At 49.5% G+C, this 20,681-nt stretch overlaps 2 protein-coding genes across 2 annotated transcripts; both read right to left on the bottom strand.

Annotated features, from left to right (window-relative positions):
• Positions 1-1,524: 1,524 nt before the first annotated feature.
• On the bottom strand, positions 1,525-11,115 carry MIEF1 (mitochondrial elongation factor 1). Its single transcript, XM_063322470.1, has 5 exons — positions 10,978-11,115; positions 9,642-9,790; positions 9,302-9,482; positions 7,060-7,322; positions 1,525-5,915 (listed from the first exon to the last, which is right to left on the bottom strand). The coding sequence occupies exons 2-5, from the start codon at positions 9,783-9,785 to the stop codon at positions 5,109-5,111; spliced, it is 1,395 nt and encodes a 464-aa protein (XP_063178540.1). The 5' UTR covers positions 9,786-9,790; positions 10,978-11,115; the 3' UTR covers positions 1,525-5,108.
• Positions 11,116-11,156: 41 nt separating this feature from the next.
• On the bottom strand, positions 11,157-11,881 carry LOC134509857 (mitochondrial ribosome and complex I assembly factor AltMIEF1). Its single transcript, XM_063322472.1, has 2 exons — positions 11,738-11,881; positions 11,157-11,395 (listed from the first exon to the last, which is right to left on the bottom strand). The coding sequence occupies exon 2, from the start codon at positions 11,367-11,369 to the stop codon at positions 11,157-11,159; it is 213 nt and encodes a 70-aa protein (XP_063178542.1). The 5' UTR covers positions 11,370-11,395; positions 11,738-11,881.
• Positions 11,882-20,681: the final 8,800 nt, after the last annotated feature.

Here is a 20,681-nt window from a genome sequence, read left to right as displayed (position 1 = left end):
TTTTAAGAAGGTGTTGAGTCTTAAAAAAAACAAAAAAAGGGAGGGGGAGGATATTTCTTGAATCCCTTAGATCATAAACTCAGATCATAACTTAGCTTGACAAGGATAAAGAAGGTAAAATCCAGGCACGTCCAACAGTTCCCCAAGTGTCTAGACTGCAGCAGTCCTCCTAGGGCTGGAAGCCAATCGTGATTTTCACTGGTAGAAGGGAAAATCTCCCATTTCTGGCATCTGTGAGTGAAGCCCAACATTTCAAGATCCAGTCCCAGATCCAGTGAGCCATGCTGGAGCCATTCATGAATCATACCTAGTGTGGGTAGTGGGCCAACATATTTTATCTTATCTGGAAGAGAAACACCTCTTTTGGAAGAGGCTCCGCTTTTTGTTCCTGAGACTAAATTTAAAAAGCAGCAGCTGTTTGCAGCTTTTCTGGAGTTTAGAATATTAAAAATAAACCTTAAAAAAATACAGAGGTGATTAAGTATTTGGGAAAAAAAAAAGAAACATTCATCATGCCGTTCAACACTTCAGCATGATAATCTCAAATTTGGGGTAGTCATCCTCTTTTCCCCATCTTAAGTGTAGCTACAGAATAGTCAGGCTGGGATTTATTTATTTATTTATTTTAAAAATTAAGGGATGCAGAAATAACTAAGTAAAATGTAAGCTCAGCTATATTCATTTCCAGAACAGGACTGTGGTTGTATAACAAAGCAGGCAAAATATTTTGCTTTTTCCAAAATCCACCTTCCTCCTAAGCTGTTTGCTCCTTAGGCTAAGAACAAAAGAGATGCTGAGTCTTTGCAGCCTGGAGAACCATTTACGCTCCTCTTCTTTGTAGCAACCTTTTCCATGCTTGAAATAATTATCATGACTCCCCAACCCGTATCTTTTGATCTTTCCTCCCTATTCATGCTGGGGCAGCTTTTATGGGAAGGTGCAAACCACCACATACATTAAACACTTATTGCGAGCTCTACTTTTCCATGGGGCTCTACTGCAAAGAGCTTTGATAGAGCAGACACAGGCCCCTGCCACAGCAGCTTCCTCACTGCCCCAGGGCTGATGATGGGATAAGAGCCGAGTGCATTTGGCAGGGGAGATGACTGGCATGAAGAAACCAAGGTGTGACTGAGCAAGGGTGGGGGAGTCCAAACAAGAAAGTTTTAATATTAAAAAGAGGCACGGAAGCCTGTGAAGTCTGGGGAGCCACATGAAAGGCAGGTGCCTGTCCGGGCATGCGGGCTATCGGAGAAAGGATGGGAGGCACAGCGCCATAATTACACATCATCTTGTGACCAGTGCGGACGCTGCCAGGAGCTGGCATGCTGCAGCACCGAGATGATTGCTCTCTCAAGTTGTAGAGCGCCCAGGGCAGCAAAGGGAAAACGAGTGAATTGGCAAGGGTCGCGTCAGTCCCCAAGCACTGGTGCGGTGCAGAATTATGTCAGCATAAAGGTTGATGCACTGTGACAAAAGCAGAGAGATGCTCCTTTGTTTATAAACACACCAGAGACAGCCAGGTTACTGTGGAAAGTCGTTTTATTTCAGAATTTCACGCACTCTGTCACAGACCATGCACTTAGACTTTCCCCTTTGCAAATCCACAGCCTCCAGGCCTGGGAGAGATGGGGCATCATCTCTTCACTTCTCCCTGCGAGTACCCACATGCTAAGAGCGAATGCCCCGACGGCAGCTCGCCAGGAGGCAGAAAGCAGCCTCTTGTTTCCATAATTGCTTTTAAAAACAAGAAAAGAAATCCATCTGGCTTGGAAGGATTAGCGATGGAGCTCAGCAGCGGTGAAACCCCACCGCTGAGCAAGTTGGTCCTCGCCCCGTGGTTACAGGGAACAAGACAACAATCTCGTGGGAAGCTCTGGTGAGCTAAGCTATAGCAGAACACACCGAGGCATTCCTGGAGCCCAGGCAGCAACCAACCAAACACACATTCTGGGCCTCTTACAATCAATTTGTCTCTGAGCTGCTCTGCCAGGAAGGCGGCCGGGAGCTGCCCTTTTCACATTCAGCTTTCGGTCCTCCTGCTCTGTGCTACAGCTTTGACTAGGAAGGAGCCTACCTACAGGTAAGACGGCCCTCCGGGCTGTACATCAGCACATGTACTGCATTTAATACTGAAAGGTGCCAGTTTGAAAGACTCTGCAACAGTCTGTTTGACCCACAGGCTGGGTACAGCATTAGTGTAAACTTCCTGCATATTTACCCTACTTCTTCCCTGCCTCTGTTGCCCCTTATGCCTGACCCTGCTCTTGAAATACGCCTAGTTGCAGTGTCCCTGTGACCCATTACATCTTTGGCCTTTGCCGAGACTGCCACTGCCAGGGCAATCACCCGCTGTGGTGGCTGCCTGTAGGAAGTGAGCATTTGCCTCCCGAGAACGGGCTTGTGGCTAGCTCAGAGGAGGGTGAAATTGAAGGGAAGAAATAATTAAGTGATTCAAGTGAAGTGGAGCAAAGTCTACAGAAAAGGCAAAAAGGCAGCTTCAGTTTCCATTTGATACACAAATTGAGCTCAATAGCAGCAAGAAATGGCCATAAAATATTAATTCATTAGGTTGCCAGGAAGAAGTAAAAACATTCATGTAAATAATTCTACATAGATATGTATGTGGCAACTGTTCTCAAGCCAGCTCAGACAGTGGCTTCCTCCTGTTTACGTCTCACCTTTTTTATATCTATAGTTTTGATCGTTCCAAACCACATTGCTGCTCAATTCTGCGTGAAGACCATGGTACTGGAGTCAGCACCAAGTGAGGGGTGAGATTACACTGAAGAAATGAACTTACGGGGAACTCCTGACAACCCAGATATTTTAATATTTTTGTTGACCTTCAAGTAATTAAAAGAAAGGGGAATTTCCCCCAGTGGCCTATAGGCTCCGAGTCTCACCTGTCAGCTTTTAGGGTAGGGAGGCTGACATCAGAAAGGCAGTGGAGGGCAGGGAAAGGAAGAGGGGAAAAAATCTGGAAACCAGAGTGAAGAGCAATCAACAGCTGACCAACACTGACTGCTGCAAAACTTACAAAACACAAAATCATACAAACGGAATTTCTGTTAACTTTTTATACACTACAGACTTTATATACACACACAAACTTCAATGTACGCACCTGGCAGTCTAGAAAATACCAGTACCCTAAGGATTAAATAATTTAAAATGCAATGTTGCGTTATCACTGTATACGGAATACTATCTGACATGTTGGCTAAAATGGACGGATTGTCTGAGAAAGATGCTCCCTCCCTTATCTCACCAGCACTTGCCTCTAAAAAGAAGACTGAAGACTTCCCTCTGTGGTTCCACTCCTGAAACTCACTTTGAAACTTCTGTCAAAGGTTGTGGGGGGGGTGGGGGGGAAGTCCTGAGAGGAAGGGAGGAGAAAACGATTCCTGCTTCCTCCAAACTCTGCTGCTGCCTCTCCATTGGCTAGACAGGCCGGACAGCAAGTGGGGAAAAGGTGCTAAAGCTAAGAAAAGGCAAGTATGTTTCTGTAACCATAGCTGCACTGGTCTTTTGAGAGACACAGCCCCAGACCCACCCTCCCGTCCCCTTTTTGAAGACAGGAGGCCAGAAGGCTTAATGCAGAGTATACAGAGTCTACGTGGCTAGTTTAGGAGATACACACAGTGCAACAGCTGCCCCCCAAAACCCATACCGCAGTCCAGCAGCAGATGGGAGGGCAGCCAAGGGAGAACGGTCTGACAGCAGTCGCGAAAAAGACTGGGCAGAACTGCATTACCAACAGGTCCAAACTGACAGAATGGGAAGGTGTGCCCTCACCAGCTTTCTGAGAGTAATTGTAAACTGGGAGCACTGGAAAGTCAGCGCATGGGAATGAGGAAGGGCATGGACAGCCTCAGTTCTGAGGTGGGTGGGGAGGGGACTAAAACACACACAGAGAGCAGATGGCAAAGCCAACATATCTCTAAATGCCAACTCTGCATATGTACCCTCATATCAGCGTGTGGGACAGAACTTTGCTGATGACACCAGTTCAGTTCTATCACCTTCACGGAGTTAGAGCTGGTGAGAATCTGGCTTACGTGTGCTTATTACAAAGACCTTTGAGGCATGCAGTCTTGCTTCCACCTCCTATAAACCAGAACAGCCATAAGCTCTTGGGGTAAAGATGAAAAAAAGAAAAAGTAATCCCTGTTCCCATGTGTGTCTCCCACCCTTCCCCCATAATCAGCCTCTCTTTCTCTAGGCCAGAGACATCTAAGGAGACGCCCTGCTCTCCATTCCCGGGGCCATTCCCACCAGCAACACCCAGCAGATCTGGCTAGGCAGGAATGGCAAGCCCTGGTCCTTTGGCCTCATCACATAGACAGATCACAAAGGTTTTTTCCTCCCCTACGACAGCTTCAGTGAGAATTGCCCATACTGGAGGCTGTGTTGCAGTAGACTGGACAAGCCTCAGCCCTTACTGCTGAACCCAGCTTGCGAAGGATGAGAAGGCTCCGTAGAAGCAGGAGCCATGGGCATTCTCCAAGCTCTACAGCCCTAAATAGTGCTAGTGTAATCATTATCTACTTGGAAATACAAAAAATAACCCTATCCAAAACATCTTGCTCAGTCTGCCCTGCACAACTGTGTCAAAGGGACCAAAAAAAAAAAAAAGTGAGACTGTAGTACCGCAGAGGAAAAGAAACATGTGGCAAAGACAGACTGGAGGAAAGGAAAGGACCTCAATGCAAGTCTGCTAAAATTGTCACTGGATTTACCAGCCCAGTTCCACCTTCTTCAGACCAAAATGGACTCGCTGCAGTAAGTGTACTACGGGAGAAAGAAGTGCATAGTTTGATTATTTTTTTTTGGTAGACACTTAAACATCAGCAGAATTTATGCACAGATCTTAGAGCTGCAGTTTTAGCCTCTTTTCCCTCGCCAATAGGTACCTGTTGGGGCAGAGATGGTGGAAATGGACCAGTAGCACCAAGAAATTCAGTGGGAGCGCCAACTCCACAGCAGGAAATAATAACGAACCAAAAGGAGACAGAGAGAGAGAGAGAAGTGGAGGAGACACATTTCGCAGTCATCAAAGTCCACCTTGGCTAAACCCTGTCAGCACTTCCCTAGGTAAGGCCCCATTACGTCTGCAGCAAGACCTCTGGCTCTGACAGAGAGCTGTAGAGGGTATAACCCAACTCATCCACTTCTTCGGGGGTGAGCTCTGAAAACAAGTTCACCTTGGGGTTCAGAGCACTAGGGAGGACACCTGCCTCCAAGTAGCGGATCAACCCTTTCAGCGCCTGCAAGAAGCGATCAGCCAGCATGTCCTGGGACCAGTCGGACTCTTCTTGGGCTAGGTGCAGGATGACATTGGTGAGCTGGCTGGCAGTGAGGTGACCCAGGGCCGGGTTTGACTTGCATACCGCTTTGAAGATCTTCAGGCACAAGCAACGGCAGCCGGAATCACACTGGTCCAGGGCCCGGAGGCGAGCTGTTTCTGCTGGCCGCAGGCTCAGTCGCCACAAATTGTCATTCTGGGCCAATCGATGGGGTTTGGCGACAAGGATGATATCACCCAGTGTCAGGGATGGTAGGAAGTCAATAAAAAGACGCCGTTCTGGATCATACTGGACTTCCAGTGTCAAATCTGCTGGGGGAGCTGCTGGACGGATCACATAATCCAAGAGAGACCCAATTGCTGGCCAGTTGATGGAGCCAGCTACAACTTTCTCAAAGGCGTCTGCTACAGCTTTGGGGGAAAGGTAACCTCCCACCACACAGCGGTCCCAGTAGCTGCTCCCACGGGGAAAGTACTCTGGGTTTTCCCGACGCACCAAGTAGAAGCCAGGAATGTTCATGATAGTGTCCTCCCCAGGGATGCATGACCACAGGTTCTGCTCCAGCATCAGAGGCACAATGAGCTGGATGTGGTCAGCTGTCACTACCTTTCACAAGAGAGAAAAGTCGGTAAGAACAAGCTTTCTCTCTCCGCTCTCAGTTTTATTCACCACCTTTAGACAGCCTTCTGTTCAAAGGAACCTGGAATAAGAATTCAGCTGTCTCACTCTCCTCTCTGCGTGGGATTCACAGGCTCCCTTTGTCAAAAGGCATTCTGAAGGACTATTTCCCATAGTCAGTGGGATAACTCCAAGGTATAACCCAAGCTAGTGCTTATACGGTATGTACTATTTAGAGATCTTTAAATACTTCAGGACCTGACATGGACTGCACATAGATGAATCATTCTGCCTCCTACTGCTCTAAGTCCACTCCTTGGAAAAGAGATGCAGCTGGCCCAGGGTACAGCAACACCACATGGTAATTTAAAACAGGAGGCAGAGTATTATGTTTCTAGACAAGCTTAAGCTGCCACGGTTTAATTACCCCATGCTACAACTAGGTACTGCCCTCACCTGGTCTGCCACATTGTTTGGAAAAAGGTCATTAAAGATCCCTTTTCACCAATGTGATAAAGACCCCAGATCTAAGTTTCACTGGAAACTCGACACTCCATTCCAGAGCTCTGACTCAAAAAAAAAAAAAAAAAGAGCGTGCCTCTGAATCACTCACTATAGCCATGGGCATCTTGCCATCAAGGAGACATGCAGCAGGGACTGCTGTCCAATCCAGGTCTGTCATGCATTAAAAAAACAAACAAAAAAAAAACAAAAAAAAAGAGACAAAAAGAGCAGGGAAGACCTACATGAATACATAGGAGTTCTAAGGGAATATCATGTGTTTGGAAGGAGACAGAAGGGACAGAGAGAAAACCCAGGTCGACTGGAGAAACAGCAAGAAAAACACAGCTACAGGGAGAGACGGAGGGGAAGGAAAGAAGGGCTGAGATAATCCAGAGAAATAAAATGGCAAAAAGAAATGCTTTGCAGACAACGCCAGAGCAGCCTGGTCATGCCTGTTCAAAGAGTACTGCAGAAATCAACGCCTGGCTTCACAGTGGGAAAGGCGACACCAGGAACCTTATTACAGAGGAATGCTGTGCTGAGCCAGCACTGCCAACAGGGAAGCCTGAAATGCCCCTGCCTAGTCAGCCTTCTGAATTATGACCCATCACGCGGCCCCAGGAATTACCTGCAGATCATCATACAGGCTGCCGCTGAGGTACATGTCACGCAGGGGCATGTCCGGCAGCTTGGCACGTAGGAAGCTGCGTAGCTCAGCACAGATATCCACAGCTGCTTGCTTGGCCCGGGCCTGCTCATCCGCTGGGATAGCTACCTTCCTCCGATAATAAGCAAAGAGCTTTTCTTGCAGAGACAGACGAAGGCGGGATTTTTTCAGCTCCACTTGACTCCTCTTGGCAGATGGCTTGGGCTTTGTGGGTCGGAAAAAGTCTGCAAGACAGAAGGAAAACTGTTGATCTTCTGCAGTGTTTCACTGTGAACTGATCGGCGGAAGAAAATCTGCATCGCTGAAGTGCAGCCTCCTAGGTCTCAAAAAGCTTTCAGCAGACATTTTGCACGCTTCACACAGGTACCAGTCAAAAGGGAGGTGCTGAGAAACTTCAAAAGATAATACTACTAGAATCAAAACGGATGAAAACAAGTTACTAGATTTGGAATTTAGCCAGAACAAGACTAACATCGTGTACAAGGAAGTAATTTTAATGGTTACGTGGGCAGTACCTCAGTTCAATTTCATCAAAAATTCAGCACCGTTACCGGTTCAGAAGCTTTCAACATGATGCCAGACCAGCAGATAAAACGCTCTTGAACAACCATCATGACCTCATTAAGTTTTTAACGTTATGATGGATTTTTACAAATTATCAGCAAAACCCAGCCCTGACTAGGGTGTGAGATCAGAGAAGATCATGCCACCTGGAAACGAAATAGTTGTTAGGAGTCTGATCAACACTTACCAGGATGGCGAGCTGACGGATCTTGGGGCTAGCAGAACTCAGGCAATCATAGCCCCAGTGAAAACCTCCCTCAGACTTTCATCGATCAAAGAACAGAGAGCACACCCTTAGGCACAGTACAGCAAAACAACGCTTTACGCTGTCTGTGTTATTAAGCAATGTCTAACCTTCACAGATTCTCTAAACCCCGTTCTTTCAAACTGGTTTCCTAAAGAAATAAGTCACTGCTTCCCATCTATCTTCCAGGCTTCTCTTAACAGGCACCAAGAGTTTCAGGAGTTACCAATGAGAATTAAGGAAGAATTACAGAGATCTTTGGAAGGCCTGTGGTACTTAAGGCAATCAGCTGTTGCACATTTGTTTGGCAACACGCACTTGGACATGAAGCATGTGCAAAACGGCTGACCAAGCTGCACACAGACGCATCTCGCCCAACCTCAGCAGCTGCTGCCTCTTGTCCCACAGGGGTCTTTTGGACAGATTTGAGGTTTTGTGTGAAAAGGAAATAGCCTTTAAAACCATAGGGAACTAGACTTCATTGCCTATTCATGAAAAAACTTACTTTCCCATTTTAAGTTTTAATTTATTTTAAGTCAAGAATGCAAAATGCTACCATCAATGGTTTTATTCCTCAAGCCTCATCTTTGGGGACTCCAATCAAATGATCTAGACCCCATTTAACACAGTTGTCTAGTTATTTAACATTTCCTCAGTAGAAAATCCATTGCCATCCTGAAGCTGAGTATTTTTGCAGAGAATCTGGAAATCAAGTTAAAAGCTTGATCCTGATTTTTATTTTAAATCTTCAAGTGTGAATCTCCTGAAGTGACCAGGGACCGAAAGTAAAACCAGTGAGAAAAAACAACCAAACACACATAAAAAACACGGACAGACTCTAAATTACTCATTACCTCACTCAGAAAGACGACTGCACATCGCTTTTTATAGTCTGATGAAGACTAACTCAGTGATAAGCAGCGCTAAACAGGCAAACAGCATTACAGAAACTATTAGGAAAATGGCAGAACTACTACAGGAAATACTGTTATAAATTGCTAGGACATTCCCAATTTGAATATTACCCTCTTAAAAAGGCACAAACAAACTAGAACGGTCCAACGAAGGCAACAAAAAGCTTGAAAGGAATGGAATGGTTATCGGGAAAGACTGCACAGGTAAGTATTCAGCTTGAAAGAGAAAAGACTGAGGGAGAATAAAGCTTAAGACCATGAAGTCATGAGAGGAATGAAGAACGCAAACGGATTACTATTATTCACTAGTTCCCAATCTGACCTCTAATCCTTGAAGTTACCAATAGACCTTCTTAAAAGAAAAACATCAAAATCCTGGGCTAGACAGACTATTTTCTTTTTTTCTGCGTTCCTTTAAATGAATACAGGGTTTATGGGCCTGGATGATTCTGTAATACAGGAGTATCACCCTGATCCTTACCTGTTTCTGTGGCCGAAGGATCAGTGGGAAGGGTCTGCAGGGAACGGCTGAGGCTAGTCTTCATGTCTTGGGTCAATAAGCGTGAGGAGGAGCCCAGCCAGTTCGGCTCTTCCCAGCTTCTCTTTCCTGACTGGCTCAAGCGAGTGGGGCTGCTGGGAGCGCTTATGGCCCGGTCGTACATCTAAAGCGACATCACCAGGCACAGTTTGAGTTGTTAAGGGCCCAACATTTGCATTCTACCCAGCCTAGTGCCAGCATCCCCTTTCTTTTTGTTTCCCACTCTTCCTTTCCAGTGTCCCTGTGCTCAGGTCCCACCCCGCTGTCCCACATGCTCACTCACCCGTTTGACGGCCAGCGTGGCGATGCCCAGCATAGCGGCTCCACCCACGCCCAGCACGAGCCGGGCGTTGGACAGCACAAAGTCAATGGCTGTGCCGATGCCATTGTCATCTTTTTTCCCTTTGCGCTGCCCAGCGGCTGCCATCTCACCTGGAAGAAGCGGGAGCATTAAACAAACAGGTCAAAACACGCAACCGTAACAGTTCTGTCCCTTCTCCTCCACCCCACAACTCACGGCTCTTGGGGTCTAGCACGGAGCCATAGAAAGGGACCACCTAACCCTGCAGCCTCTTTAATTATCTTCCCTCAAGGAGCTGCTTATTCCCAGACACGCCAGAACAGCACTGACCAAGCTCTGCAATCACAGCATTTCTACGCTTCCAGCTGCGTTTATGACCTGAAGAAAAACAGCCCAAATTTGATGTGGGGCTTCTAATTGTTGAAGCAGGTTTAATTGTGCGATCACCTAACGCTTTTTAAAAAAGAAGGTAAGATTTACGTCAGCAATATTTTGCAACAAAATCCTGTATATTGTGTAAAACTCTGTGACCATTCAGGTCTCTTCTGTTTAATTTGTGCTTCTCAACCAAAGCATGGCTTTTTTATACCAATTTATTTTCTTATTGGCTATTTAATGTGTATAATTTTGCTCACAGACAAGGCGATGCAAGGATGGTCAACTGCTTGTCTGTAACAAATCAGAATCTTCCCAAGAGTTGACAGGGAGTCTCAGAGCATCCACTTGCAGACTTAATTTTTGGACAATGGCTGGTCTCAGATACTTCAAAGACGCACAATAATCAACAGCAGAGACCACAATGCACCACAAAGGAAACAACTCCCTTGCTTTCACCAGGCATTTACTCCTGCCCTCAAGGCTGGTGGGTCTGACTCTCATACAAGTCACCTATAACATAAACGTTAGTGTTTTCTTACACATATACTCTGGTTTCCTCCAATTCCCATATAACCTGATCTTAATATTTAAAGAGTCTCCCTGGCCAACTACATGTGTAAAACATACTTTGCCACCACTGTACCTCTAGGTGGACCTCCAGCAAACCTACCTGAAAACAAAAGGAAACTCTTCCAACCTGACTTCAGATCTGTTTTCTGTGTCACTTTCAACGGTTCAGAGCCTGCCTGACTTGTGTGGTTTAAAACTGCCCTTCGGTTTTTTTAAAGCCAAGCTACAAACTCAGGAGGAATGTTCCCACCTTGATGAACCGGGAATCCAGTCACTCTTCATCCCGTGGCAGGAAAAAAAGATGTATTTTCACAAAGCTAACTGTAATAGTAGCATGAAGAACATGATTAAATCATTGTAAATGACGTACCTGTGACCTAATGCATTTGTAAAGAGAACAGGAGAGCCCTCCTGGTGCGCCTGTGGAAGCACCTTCTGGCTTTCTTCAAGACAGTGGTGGGCAGGGAGTGTTCATCATCTCTTTTAATTGGCAAGTGGATTTTGGAAAGAGGGAAATACGCGGGGCCAAAAGGAGCTACAGGGGAACCTCTAAACTAAGCCCCCAAGTTTGTTCTGCAGGAAAGCTTGCCCCTTCTCCAACTGTCTTTCCTTGTCCTCCAGCCGCTGCAACCCCAGGTTCTTGCGGAACTCGCGGCGGATGAAAGCGAGGTAGAAATCCTGGTCAGTGTAGCGCAGCCCACGGCCCTGGCGCAGCAGAGCCCGGTAGAGGGTCAGGACAGCCTCCCGGGACCACGCTGCCATGGGGGACAGGTGCGTGGATGGGCAACCTACAGAGAGGTGACAAAGCGTGGGACCCGAGTCAGCTTTTCCTCCCCCGTGGGACGCACCGGCCGCCGCCCCTACCTCCATGCCTGCCCCCACCTCCATGCCCGCCCCCACAAACGGCCGGGAGGGGACGGGACGGCCTCTCTAACGGTGCACCGCGGACAACGGGCTCTCCAAGGGCGCACGGCCGCACGCCCTGTTGCGGAGGAACCAGCGGGCCCCGCGGCCTGGCCTCTCCCATGAGGGGCCGCCCCAGGGTCGCTCGCAGCGCCCGCTCCCCCCCGGCGTCCCGGCTGGAGTCGAGCCCGCGGAGGCCCCGCGGGGACCGACGGCATCGCACTCACCGTGGAGGCGGAAGGGGAGGCGGTCCGGCTCCCTTACGACAACCGCTTCCCTTCAGCGGACCCCGCCGCCACCTCCCTCCCGGCACCGCTCCCGGGGTCACCCGGCAACATGGCCGATCCGCTTCCGGGTCGTGACCCCGGCCCCCCGCCAATCATAGAGCTGGCTCGGCCGGGGCCAAACCGTCCCTTCGGCGGAGGACTTCCGGCCGGCGCCGGGGCAGGGCGGCGGCGTAGCGCTGGCTCCCCCTGCCGGCGGGGCGGGGCGGGAGGGGGACGCGCCGCTCCGCGCCGGGAGGCTGCCCCCTGCCGGCGGGGAGGAGAACTGCCGCCCCCAGTTGCTCCCAGTTGGGGCTGGGACGGGGAGGGCTGGTCTGAGGCGGCCGTGCCCCTCAAGGGGTGACGGCCGCGGCTTCCTCGTCGGGGAGGGCTGCGGGGAAGAGGCTGTGGCAGGGCGGGGGCCGGGGACACCGTGGAGGGCTGCGGGGCAGGGCTGAGGGGAGCAGGGGGTGAGTGGGACCCCCGCGCTGAGGCCTGGAGGGACCCGGGCTGTGCCTGGATGGCCCAGGGTGGAGCAGATGCTTCCCACCTCGGCCTGAGCCGTCACCGTGGCGGAGACAGGAGTCTCCCCTTCCTCCTTAGGCCTGCAGCTGCCTTTGAGGCCGGGGTGGGCCCCAGCGCTGAACCCACCCTGGGCTGGTTCCACCGTGGAAGGTCTCATTAGCAGCCTGGGCTTCATCTGATGTGGTAAAACGGGCTGGGCCATTGGCCTCGGCAGCTCCATGTGCCTGCAAACGTGCTGCCTACAGCCTAGAGCAGCGGGAGCGTTAATGGGTATTTCCTTTTGTCATTCTGGCTTTGAGGGGCCTAAATGCCATCGGACGGCGGCTTCGTGTGAGAACGGGGAGAGCTGAGCGTGCTGCAGCAAGGCAGCAGCCACGGCGCGGGCTGCCACCGTCACCGGGGGCTGTGCCTGCTGGCTGCCTAGGGTAACGCGGGGGTAAATGGAGGTTTCTCCGGTGCTTCAGGGTAGGCAGAGAGCGGTGGGTTAATGCTTTGTGTCCAAAGGTACCTCTGACTACCCTGATGCTTTTTACAGAATAATTTGTCAAGTTCAGGTTCCTGATCTTTATCTCCAAGGAACTCCAGGGCCTAGTCTGGAAGTTTCAAGGGCTCTGGGAGAAGCACAGTAGCTGGCAGCCTCTCTGGGCTCTGCCTGAGGAGATGGAAGAAGCCTCCCAAAGCCAGGACCTTCTACCCCTCTGCCCGGGTGCAAATTCCCCTTTTCCATTCTTGTCTTCTTTGCTATATGCCTACTGTGGATTCCTCTTTAGCCATCTCCTCCTCCCCAGGTCCTAACAAAATGTAAAACATAACCCACGTGTGCCGTGCCTCCCACGGGGAAAAGGGTGAGAGAAAGAGCAAACTGTGTGTGACAGAGGAGAGCCACATCACTTCACACACTTCTCAGCGACACCAGATATGACAGCGATAGAATTGAGCAGGAAGAAAACCAGAAGCTCCAGACTGGCTTGCTCCATGCCAATCTCCTCTTGTTCATTTCCTTTCTGAGATAAACAACCCCAATCGTTTCGATCTCTCTTTGTGAGCGAGTTTGCCATGCCCTTAATCAGCCCTTTCTGAGAAAGGCTTACTTGAACTGCAGACAGTATTCCCAGAGAGGCCATGCTTCTGATTTACATAATAGCATTATCATATTTTCCATATTATTCTCCCCGTCTTCCTTCTGCATGCTAATATTTTGTGTGTGGGGTTTTTTTAACCTGCAGCTACTCACAGAGCCAGGGTTTGTGTGACATCCAGATCCTTTCCTGAGTTCCTAGAGACTGTCTGGAGCTTTGTAATTCTTATGTGCAAGTTGTTTTCTCTTTTCTGACCTTGCAGGTGCCCAGTTAAGCCTTGGCAAAGGCGTCTTGTTGCCCACTTGCCACATTTGCATTTTACTTACGGTCCTTTCTGATCTCCTCAAGAGCCAATAGCTTCGAGTCATCTCTTAAAAATGCTTGGTATATTGCTCATCTTTGTTTCCAGATCATCAGTTCATATACTGAGCTATCCGGGACCTGGGAGGCAGCATTCGTATTTCCTACCCTTAACCTTCTGCCAGAATGAAAATTGATCTTTAAACCTTCCTCCCAGCTTCCTGCCTGCTCCTCAGGTTGCTGATCCACAGAAATACTTTGCTCCTCACAACAAGGGCTCTGTCGCTTCTGGGCAGGTGCGCTAATGAGCCTGGGTCCCCGAAACTCTCAAGTCTGGATCGAAATTTGCACAGCTGAATGCAGCAGACCTGTGATGCGCTTCAAACAACATCTGCCGGATCAGGCTACACAACGGTGCGCTTTCCTTGTGCCCTCCTGCCGTGGCAGACAAGGACTTGCAGGCTTCCATAAGGGCCCCCTCCCCAGCCTGGCCCCCTTGGATTTTGCCTGTTTTAGTGTTTCTTTCTGTTTTTTTTTTTTTCCCCCCAGGCTTGACGCCAGCTCCCGGGCCCCTCGCCAGCAGCCGCATGTGCGTGTTGTGAACTCCTCCGGCCACGCCACACAGCGTGCCTCCAAACTGCCTCGGCCCCTCCGGGGAGGCCGCTTACTGGCTCACCGTGGCCGCTGCTTGCCATGGGCTCCCCGCACCACACAGCCACACGCGTTCAACCTGTCCCTTTCTGTCTTGCAAAGAGAAGGGTGAGCGCAACGGCAGAGTGACTCATGACCTGTCGCTATCCCAGCTGCCCTGCGAGGGACAGACCTCTGGTTACGCCCCGGGGGTTGTAAACTCGAACTCTGCCTTGAGACAGTGAAGCAACATCCCCCCGCCTCCTTCCCAGTGTTTCCCAACCCGTCTGATACTCTGCTGACCTGCCACATGCAGCTACCCCGGCAGGAGCCGCCCAAAGGCTTGTGCTGCCCTGAGGGGATGCTGCCCCGGCACCCTGTTGCCTGCAAAGCCCTGTTGCCTCGTGTCTTCTTTCCCCGTGGACCTGCTGGGAATGGGATGCTTCTCCATGCCTCCAGCCTTGCGTCCCTGCAAGAAAGGGAATTTACTTGCTGCAATGGGGCGAAGTACAGGTGGAGAGGAGGGAGCACACCTCAGCTGTGGGCTTGGAGAACAATAACGACCTTTGTTTCCCCAAATGACTAAGTGAGCTTGTGAAATATCAAAGGCAGGATGGGCGTTGGGGCACAATAACCCATGCTGTTACCCGGGATAAGGCACAGACGTCCCCCACGTCCCCCGCCTCCCTGGGAGTCTCCAGAGCCGCCACTCCTTTGCTGATCTTCTCATGCTTGCAGCCAGTCCTCCCACTGAAGTGGCCAGTGCCACAGGCTCTGATGGCCACCAAAAGCAGTGAACTGCTGCCTCTGAGCCTGGCTTGCAGCCTCTGCTCCTGGGAGTCAAGGGCTTCCCATCACCCGTTTTGCAAGGGCAGGACCATTCCCAGACAGGGACACATCCCAGTGCTGCCTGCCACCACTTGCCAAACCCTCCTTGGGCAGCAGGGAGGTGAACGTGACCCACAGAGCTGCAAATGGCAGCTTGGAGGGGCTCTGCAAGGTCAGGAGGAAAAACTGCGCTTGGAAACAGAAGGCTGAGCTCTTACAGGAGCCAGAAAACAATCCCAAAACGTGGGAGGGAAGATGGGTAGTGACCCATCAATGCCATCTGAGCTTGGGCTTAACATCCTTAATGTCTTCTAGTAAAATGGACCTTGCAAGAGGTCTGTTGGCAGTCTAACTCCACGCAACAGCTCTTTCTTTCATTGCAGCCCTATTTCTTTACTTTTCTTGAGCAACCGCAAGGAATCATGGCATCTGGGCTCCTGCTTTCTGGGTGCAATGAACCAGGTGGGGCAGAGGGCCAAGGGTGGCTTCTTTCCCCGGACCCTCAGCAGCTTTGATGTTGAGCCCATGTGGGAAGGCAAATGGGTGCTGAGGGAGGAGAGACCGCTGGTACGCAGCCGCCTTTGGCAGGGCATTCCCAATTTACATCCGAGACTGAGATTTTAGTAACAGAGAGTAACTAGCCACTCCGGGGAGCCACGCTCAGGGTATGTTTTTGCCAGGGGGGTAAAAAGTTCCCAGCCCAGCTGCTGTTGAAGTGGGGCTTTTCAGCTCCCCAACCTCCAGCCCTGCAGCCCAGGGGGCTGCAAGCACTGGCAGTGGCGAGCGGCCTCCTGCGCGACGCAGAGCTGCCGCCTCCGCGCGGGTCTGCACCGACGGTCACTGAGGAAGCTCATTTTTACCACCTAACAAACCGAAAATGCTGCCCTAGTATTTTTGCAATTGGTACGTGCGCACCTTCATTCTCAGCACGACTCACGTTTCTTCAATCAAATTTCCCTGTGGCTGGGTTGGTTGGGGATTTTTTTTATTCCCTGGCTATTAAGAATAAACACACACACATATTTTTCACTTTGCCCCAGCTGCGTGCTGCAGAAGGTTTCCAGAGCCATTCAGAGACCCTGCTTTGGTGAGCGCTGTTATCCTTGCAATTTTGCATCGCTCTGACAGCCTCCTGGGCTTCCTGCGGTGGAGCTGCCGGCGGAGAGCTGAGAGCTTGCAGCTGGTGGCACCGGGCCCCCGGGGCAGGGCTGTGCACGCTGACCCCAGGCTTTTTGTACCTCTCTGCCTGCTGCATGTTGCGGTGAGGTCCTCCCAGCACGAACAGGGGATTTTGGGTTGTGTAAGGGGCGCCTGGGCTCCCAGCATTGCTTGGGGTTTGGTCTCATGTACATATATACAACCTGGGGAGGACAGAGCTGCTATATCCTGCTGCTTCTCTTTTTTTTTTTTTTTTTCTCGGTGAAGGCACCCATTGTACATCTTGTCCCATTAAGTCATGGGTCCTTAGATTTATTTATGTCCGGTTCGGGGAAATCTGTCTGCTTTTGGTTTTGCAGTAGTTTGACGTTCACTTCTGGGTAACAGTTTGAGTCAAATGCTTTAAAAACACTGGGAACCAAACTGAAGTGGGTAGATGTTTTCTACATTCTTTTATTTTTGCATGTGTGCCTGGTTCTTAGTAAGTGTCTGAGGGGAAAGAAAAAAAAAAAAAAAGATATGACTGATGATTTGTTGCTCTCTCTTTGGAAAAGGTCCAGACTGTAGAACAGGGCTAAAATGCCAGGAAGGAGTTTGCTGCATAGAGGCAGGCTTATAATATTTGATTTTATGTGTTCTCTGGGTAACATTTTTTCTTTAATTTGAGATCCTGGAGAAGTCATTTTAGATCTTTATTCAGCACAGCTTAGGCGCTCTTCTTCTCAGTTTTCCTTATTTTTAGAAAGGTGAAGTGTGGCTCCCAAATTAAATCGTTACTGGGATGGACTTCAGCCAAGAGGATCCACGGTTCAAGCTGTAAGGCACAGGAAATATAAGAGTAAAACAATGGAGTTTTATTTTGTATTTCATTTGGCAGGGTGAGGAGAGATATAGCCTTGAAAGATTTGTGTTCTTACATAGCTATAATGTATTTCAAAAGACAGTAAGGACTATTTTATCTTCTCACTTTACTTAAAAAAAAAGGCACACCCAGAGATGCTGGAAATGTCGGGATTGCCAAATTTTCCTTCGTTCCAAGTAATGGTTTGTGTTTGGGATTCTCGGAGATGTTTACAGTAACGTCCCAAACCTCAGCTGAAGTGGGCTTATCCTTTACCCTTTCGCTGACCTGCCGGTCCCCGCCGCAGCTACGAAGGCAAAGCTTGCGGCATCCTGGCCCCGAGCCAGGCTCCTCTCCCGAGCATCCATGGGTTATACCCCCTTATGTCAGCCCCTCACTTCAGTGACCCGGAGCTCTTTCTCCGGGTGGGACAGCTTCGCGCGGCTCTCCTGAGGCCGTTTTGCAGCGACAGAGCAAAGCCCCGGTGAAGGTTTGACACGGCTGGGGTACGAGCGTTGCCTGTGAGCCACAGAAACACGTGCCGCTGCCAGGAGCAAGAATATGCCTCCCTTCTGCCACGGCTGCGGCCAGATCCTCTCCGCCGCAGTGCTCTGGAAAGCAGGGCAGGCAGCGCCTGCAGCTGGGGGCACGTGAGCATGAAGCCATTTGCTGGTGATGCTCTCCAGGGCCGGGGGTGACCGTCTCCCTGGCTGCTCCACGGGCTGCCTGCCGGCCAGCTGGGACCTCGCTGCTTCCGCAGCTGGGCCGCTAAAGCAGTGAGATTTAAAAAAGAAAACCAAACAAAAAAACCATAACATAAAATTGGAGTCGTAATTAAAAATTAAGCGTCCCAGCTAAACAGCATATTAAGCTGTGCCCTTACACAGGGAACAAACGTATCCGAGCAACAAAAACAAACAGCCAGCAAGCCAGGCTCTTGGTACCCGCCTTCCAGCTTTCTGAATGCGCTGGTAAGTTCATATCAAAGCCACTGGGTTTCCAAGCACCCCAGTGTTTGGAAACAGCATGTCCATCCCCCGATCAGCAAACGTGCTGCAGGCATCGGTCAGGAACCATCTGGAGCCAGCCCCACCACGAGCCAGAGATGGAGGGTCTGCCGCAGCCTCGGTCCCCACCGAGCGGGGTTGCACCAAGCAGCACCCAAGATGAGCACTGGGCATCCCTGACACACAGCGAGAGCTTGGGGAAACAGCCTATTTCCAGGTAGGTCTTACCAGAGCCCCTCCATGGTGCATCTCTCCATGTAACACCTCTTGGGGTACTGAAAGTCTGCAAAAACACATGGGATTTACTCAACAATGGATGGTTTGCAGGCTCCCGGTTCAATACAGTGCTTCGGGCTCCGTATCCAGGAGGCACGCTGCACGTACCAAGATTCCCTTCCCATATTTCTGGAGGGATGCAGGGGGTTGACTCAAAGAGGGTGTAGAAGGCTTGTGGTGGAGCTGTGTGCCCCTCACACTCGGCTGACGGTCAGTGCTGCTCCTGCAAACGAGGGTCTCCACCATGGACTAGTTTGCAGAAGAGTTAACCCCTCACTCATGGAGGCGTTTCGAGCTCCAGCAGCAGAAGCTTGTGTTTTCCGGGGAAAAAGGTCCTGGGTTCTGTCAATGCCTTCTTTTAAAAACTCATAAGAAACGGAAGAAATGCCATTTACATCACTTCTTAAAATAATATAAATGTCAGTGAAAGATTTCGTGTTGGAGGCAAGAAAAATAACATGGGAGAACCTTTGACCTAGTCAACTCTCATTTCTTAAACTGTCTCGCTGAATTGCCATTGGCCTAAGCTTATATACTTCCCCTCTTGAAAAATTGAAAGTTCAGGCATTGTAGCGATCACCTATTTTTAGATTATCCCCTATTCGGGCAAAAAAAAAAATGTCGATCACCAAGAACGCTAGAAATTCTTAACAGAAAATTGTAATAGTTAATTTTGAGTGGCATGTTTTTTCCAGGCCCTTTTGTTCCCGAGACAGAAGCAGCAGAAAGGCATTAAGCAATGCACAACCCCAGTCTCTAGTCTGATGGAGACCCTTCCACAAGGGCAGAAATGAAAACATCAGACTGATGTGTAAGAGAGATAGAAGAGAGAATATGCCGGATCTAACGATTATAAGAAAACTAAGCTGTGATGTTTCCAGTCACTATCTCTACATGGGAACAGGAATGAACCTGAAGTGCAAGACACTTTAAAAGGTAGAAAGGGATATAGCTGTAAGATGGCACATGAGCTTGCCAAAGGCACTGCTGAGGCCAGATGCTTAGGAGGATTCAGAGCTGGACCGGGCTTTGATACCGAGTAATGGGAACAGCCAAAATTACGTGAGACAGGTTTAAAAATAAGCTAAAACAAGGAGGTCACGTTCTCTCACGCAGCAGGCCGAAAGCGACAGAGAGACATTTCTGCAGTGGGGAAGGTTTCATTTGGGGCTCCAAGGCTTCCAGAGCTTTGCTTGAAAAAACAGATGCGTTTAAGGAAGGGGAGATGATGACAAGGAACCATTTAATGAGCAGTGGTGATGGTTCCCACATCCACCACCTCTTCTGAGGACTGCTTGGCAACCATTGTCACCTGCCCGTGTGCCTGTAGGTGCTCATACTCACCTAACATGCAGAAGATTAGGTCTGACCCAGGCCCACAAAATCAGGAATCACTCGCCAAAACTCCCTTCTCGGGACCAGGGTCCTGCGAAGGTGGGAAGCAACTTCCCTCAGTCTATTTTCCAGTGGCCTCTCTGCCAGACGATCAGAAAGAAAAGCTGCCAGACACACACACATTGGTTTCCTTTCATACTTTGTAAAGTTTTTTATTTTTATTATCTCCTCCTTTTAAGCATCCCTTTAAGGGTGAAATGAAATCCAACCATTTACAGAGAAAATGATTTCAGAATGTACATTTGATTTATCCTTACAAAAAGTTCATTATTACTTGCTGTTTATAAATTACAGAGTGGAAAGGAGCTTTGCAGATGCTCTTATTTTTCTTTTTTTTTTTCCTTTTTTTTTTTTTTTTCCTTCTTTTATTTTATTTTTTGGCAAGTCCACGCATTCTTTTGCCAAAGCAGAGGGCCATTTCAAGGGCCCTTCAAGGGCCACCCCAGAGGCAACACCACCACTAGGTCCCAGGTGGACCCCAGGCTCAGAAGTGCTGCTGGACCACCTCCAGGATGACACTGCATCATCATCCGCACAGGAAGGAAAAAACCAGTGGTTTGAATTCTTAGTCTCAGAGTATTTCAGATCCCTTCTTAATCCAATATCTGTAGTCCCCAAAGCTTTAAATGTCAGTGTATCACGTTAGAAACGGCTCTTCTTTCTTAGTGCTGGATCCAAGCACCCCCTGCCCCACCCTTACCTCCAGCTCCCCCCCATCTCTTTCCAGAATAAGTGAGTTTGTCCAATGTCTCAGAAATCAGGAGGAAGGGATTTTTTGGGGGATGGGGAGAATACAATGATGGAAGGATTCAGGATCTATTCTCCCACTCAATTCCCTCCCTTCTCACCAAGGTTTGTGGTCAGTGAAG

This window comes from Chroicocephalus ridibundus, chromosome 1 (genome assembly GCF_963924245.1).
Source record: "Chroicocephalus ridibundus chromosome 1, bChrRid1.1, whole genome shotgun sequence".
Taxonomy (NCBI): Eukaryota; Metazoa; Chordata; class Aves; order Charadriiformes; family Laridae; genus Chroicocephalus; species Chroicocephalus ridibundus.
This window is presented reverse-complemented; position numbering and strand designations above follow the sequence as displayed.

Excerpts from the sequence above, each read along its gene's own strand:
- MIEF1 (XM_063322470.1), bottom strand. The coding sequence starts at position 9,785 with ATGGCAGCCGCTGGGCAGCGCAAAGGGAAAAAAGATGACAATGGCATC. Across the intron at positions 9,483-9,641 it reads CCACGCTGGCCGTCAAACGG|ATGTACGACCGGGCCATAAG; the intron begins GTGAGTGAGCAT and ends ATGTCGCTTTAG. Across the intron at positions 7,323-9,301 it reads TCCTTCGGCCACAGAAACAG|ACTTTTTCCGACCCACAAAG; the intron begins GTAAGGATCAGG and ends TCTGTCTTGCAG.
- LOC134509857 (XM_063322472.1), bottom strand. The coding sequence starts at position 11,369 with ATGGCAGCGTGGTCCCGGGAGGCTGTCCTGACCCTCTACCGGGCTCTG.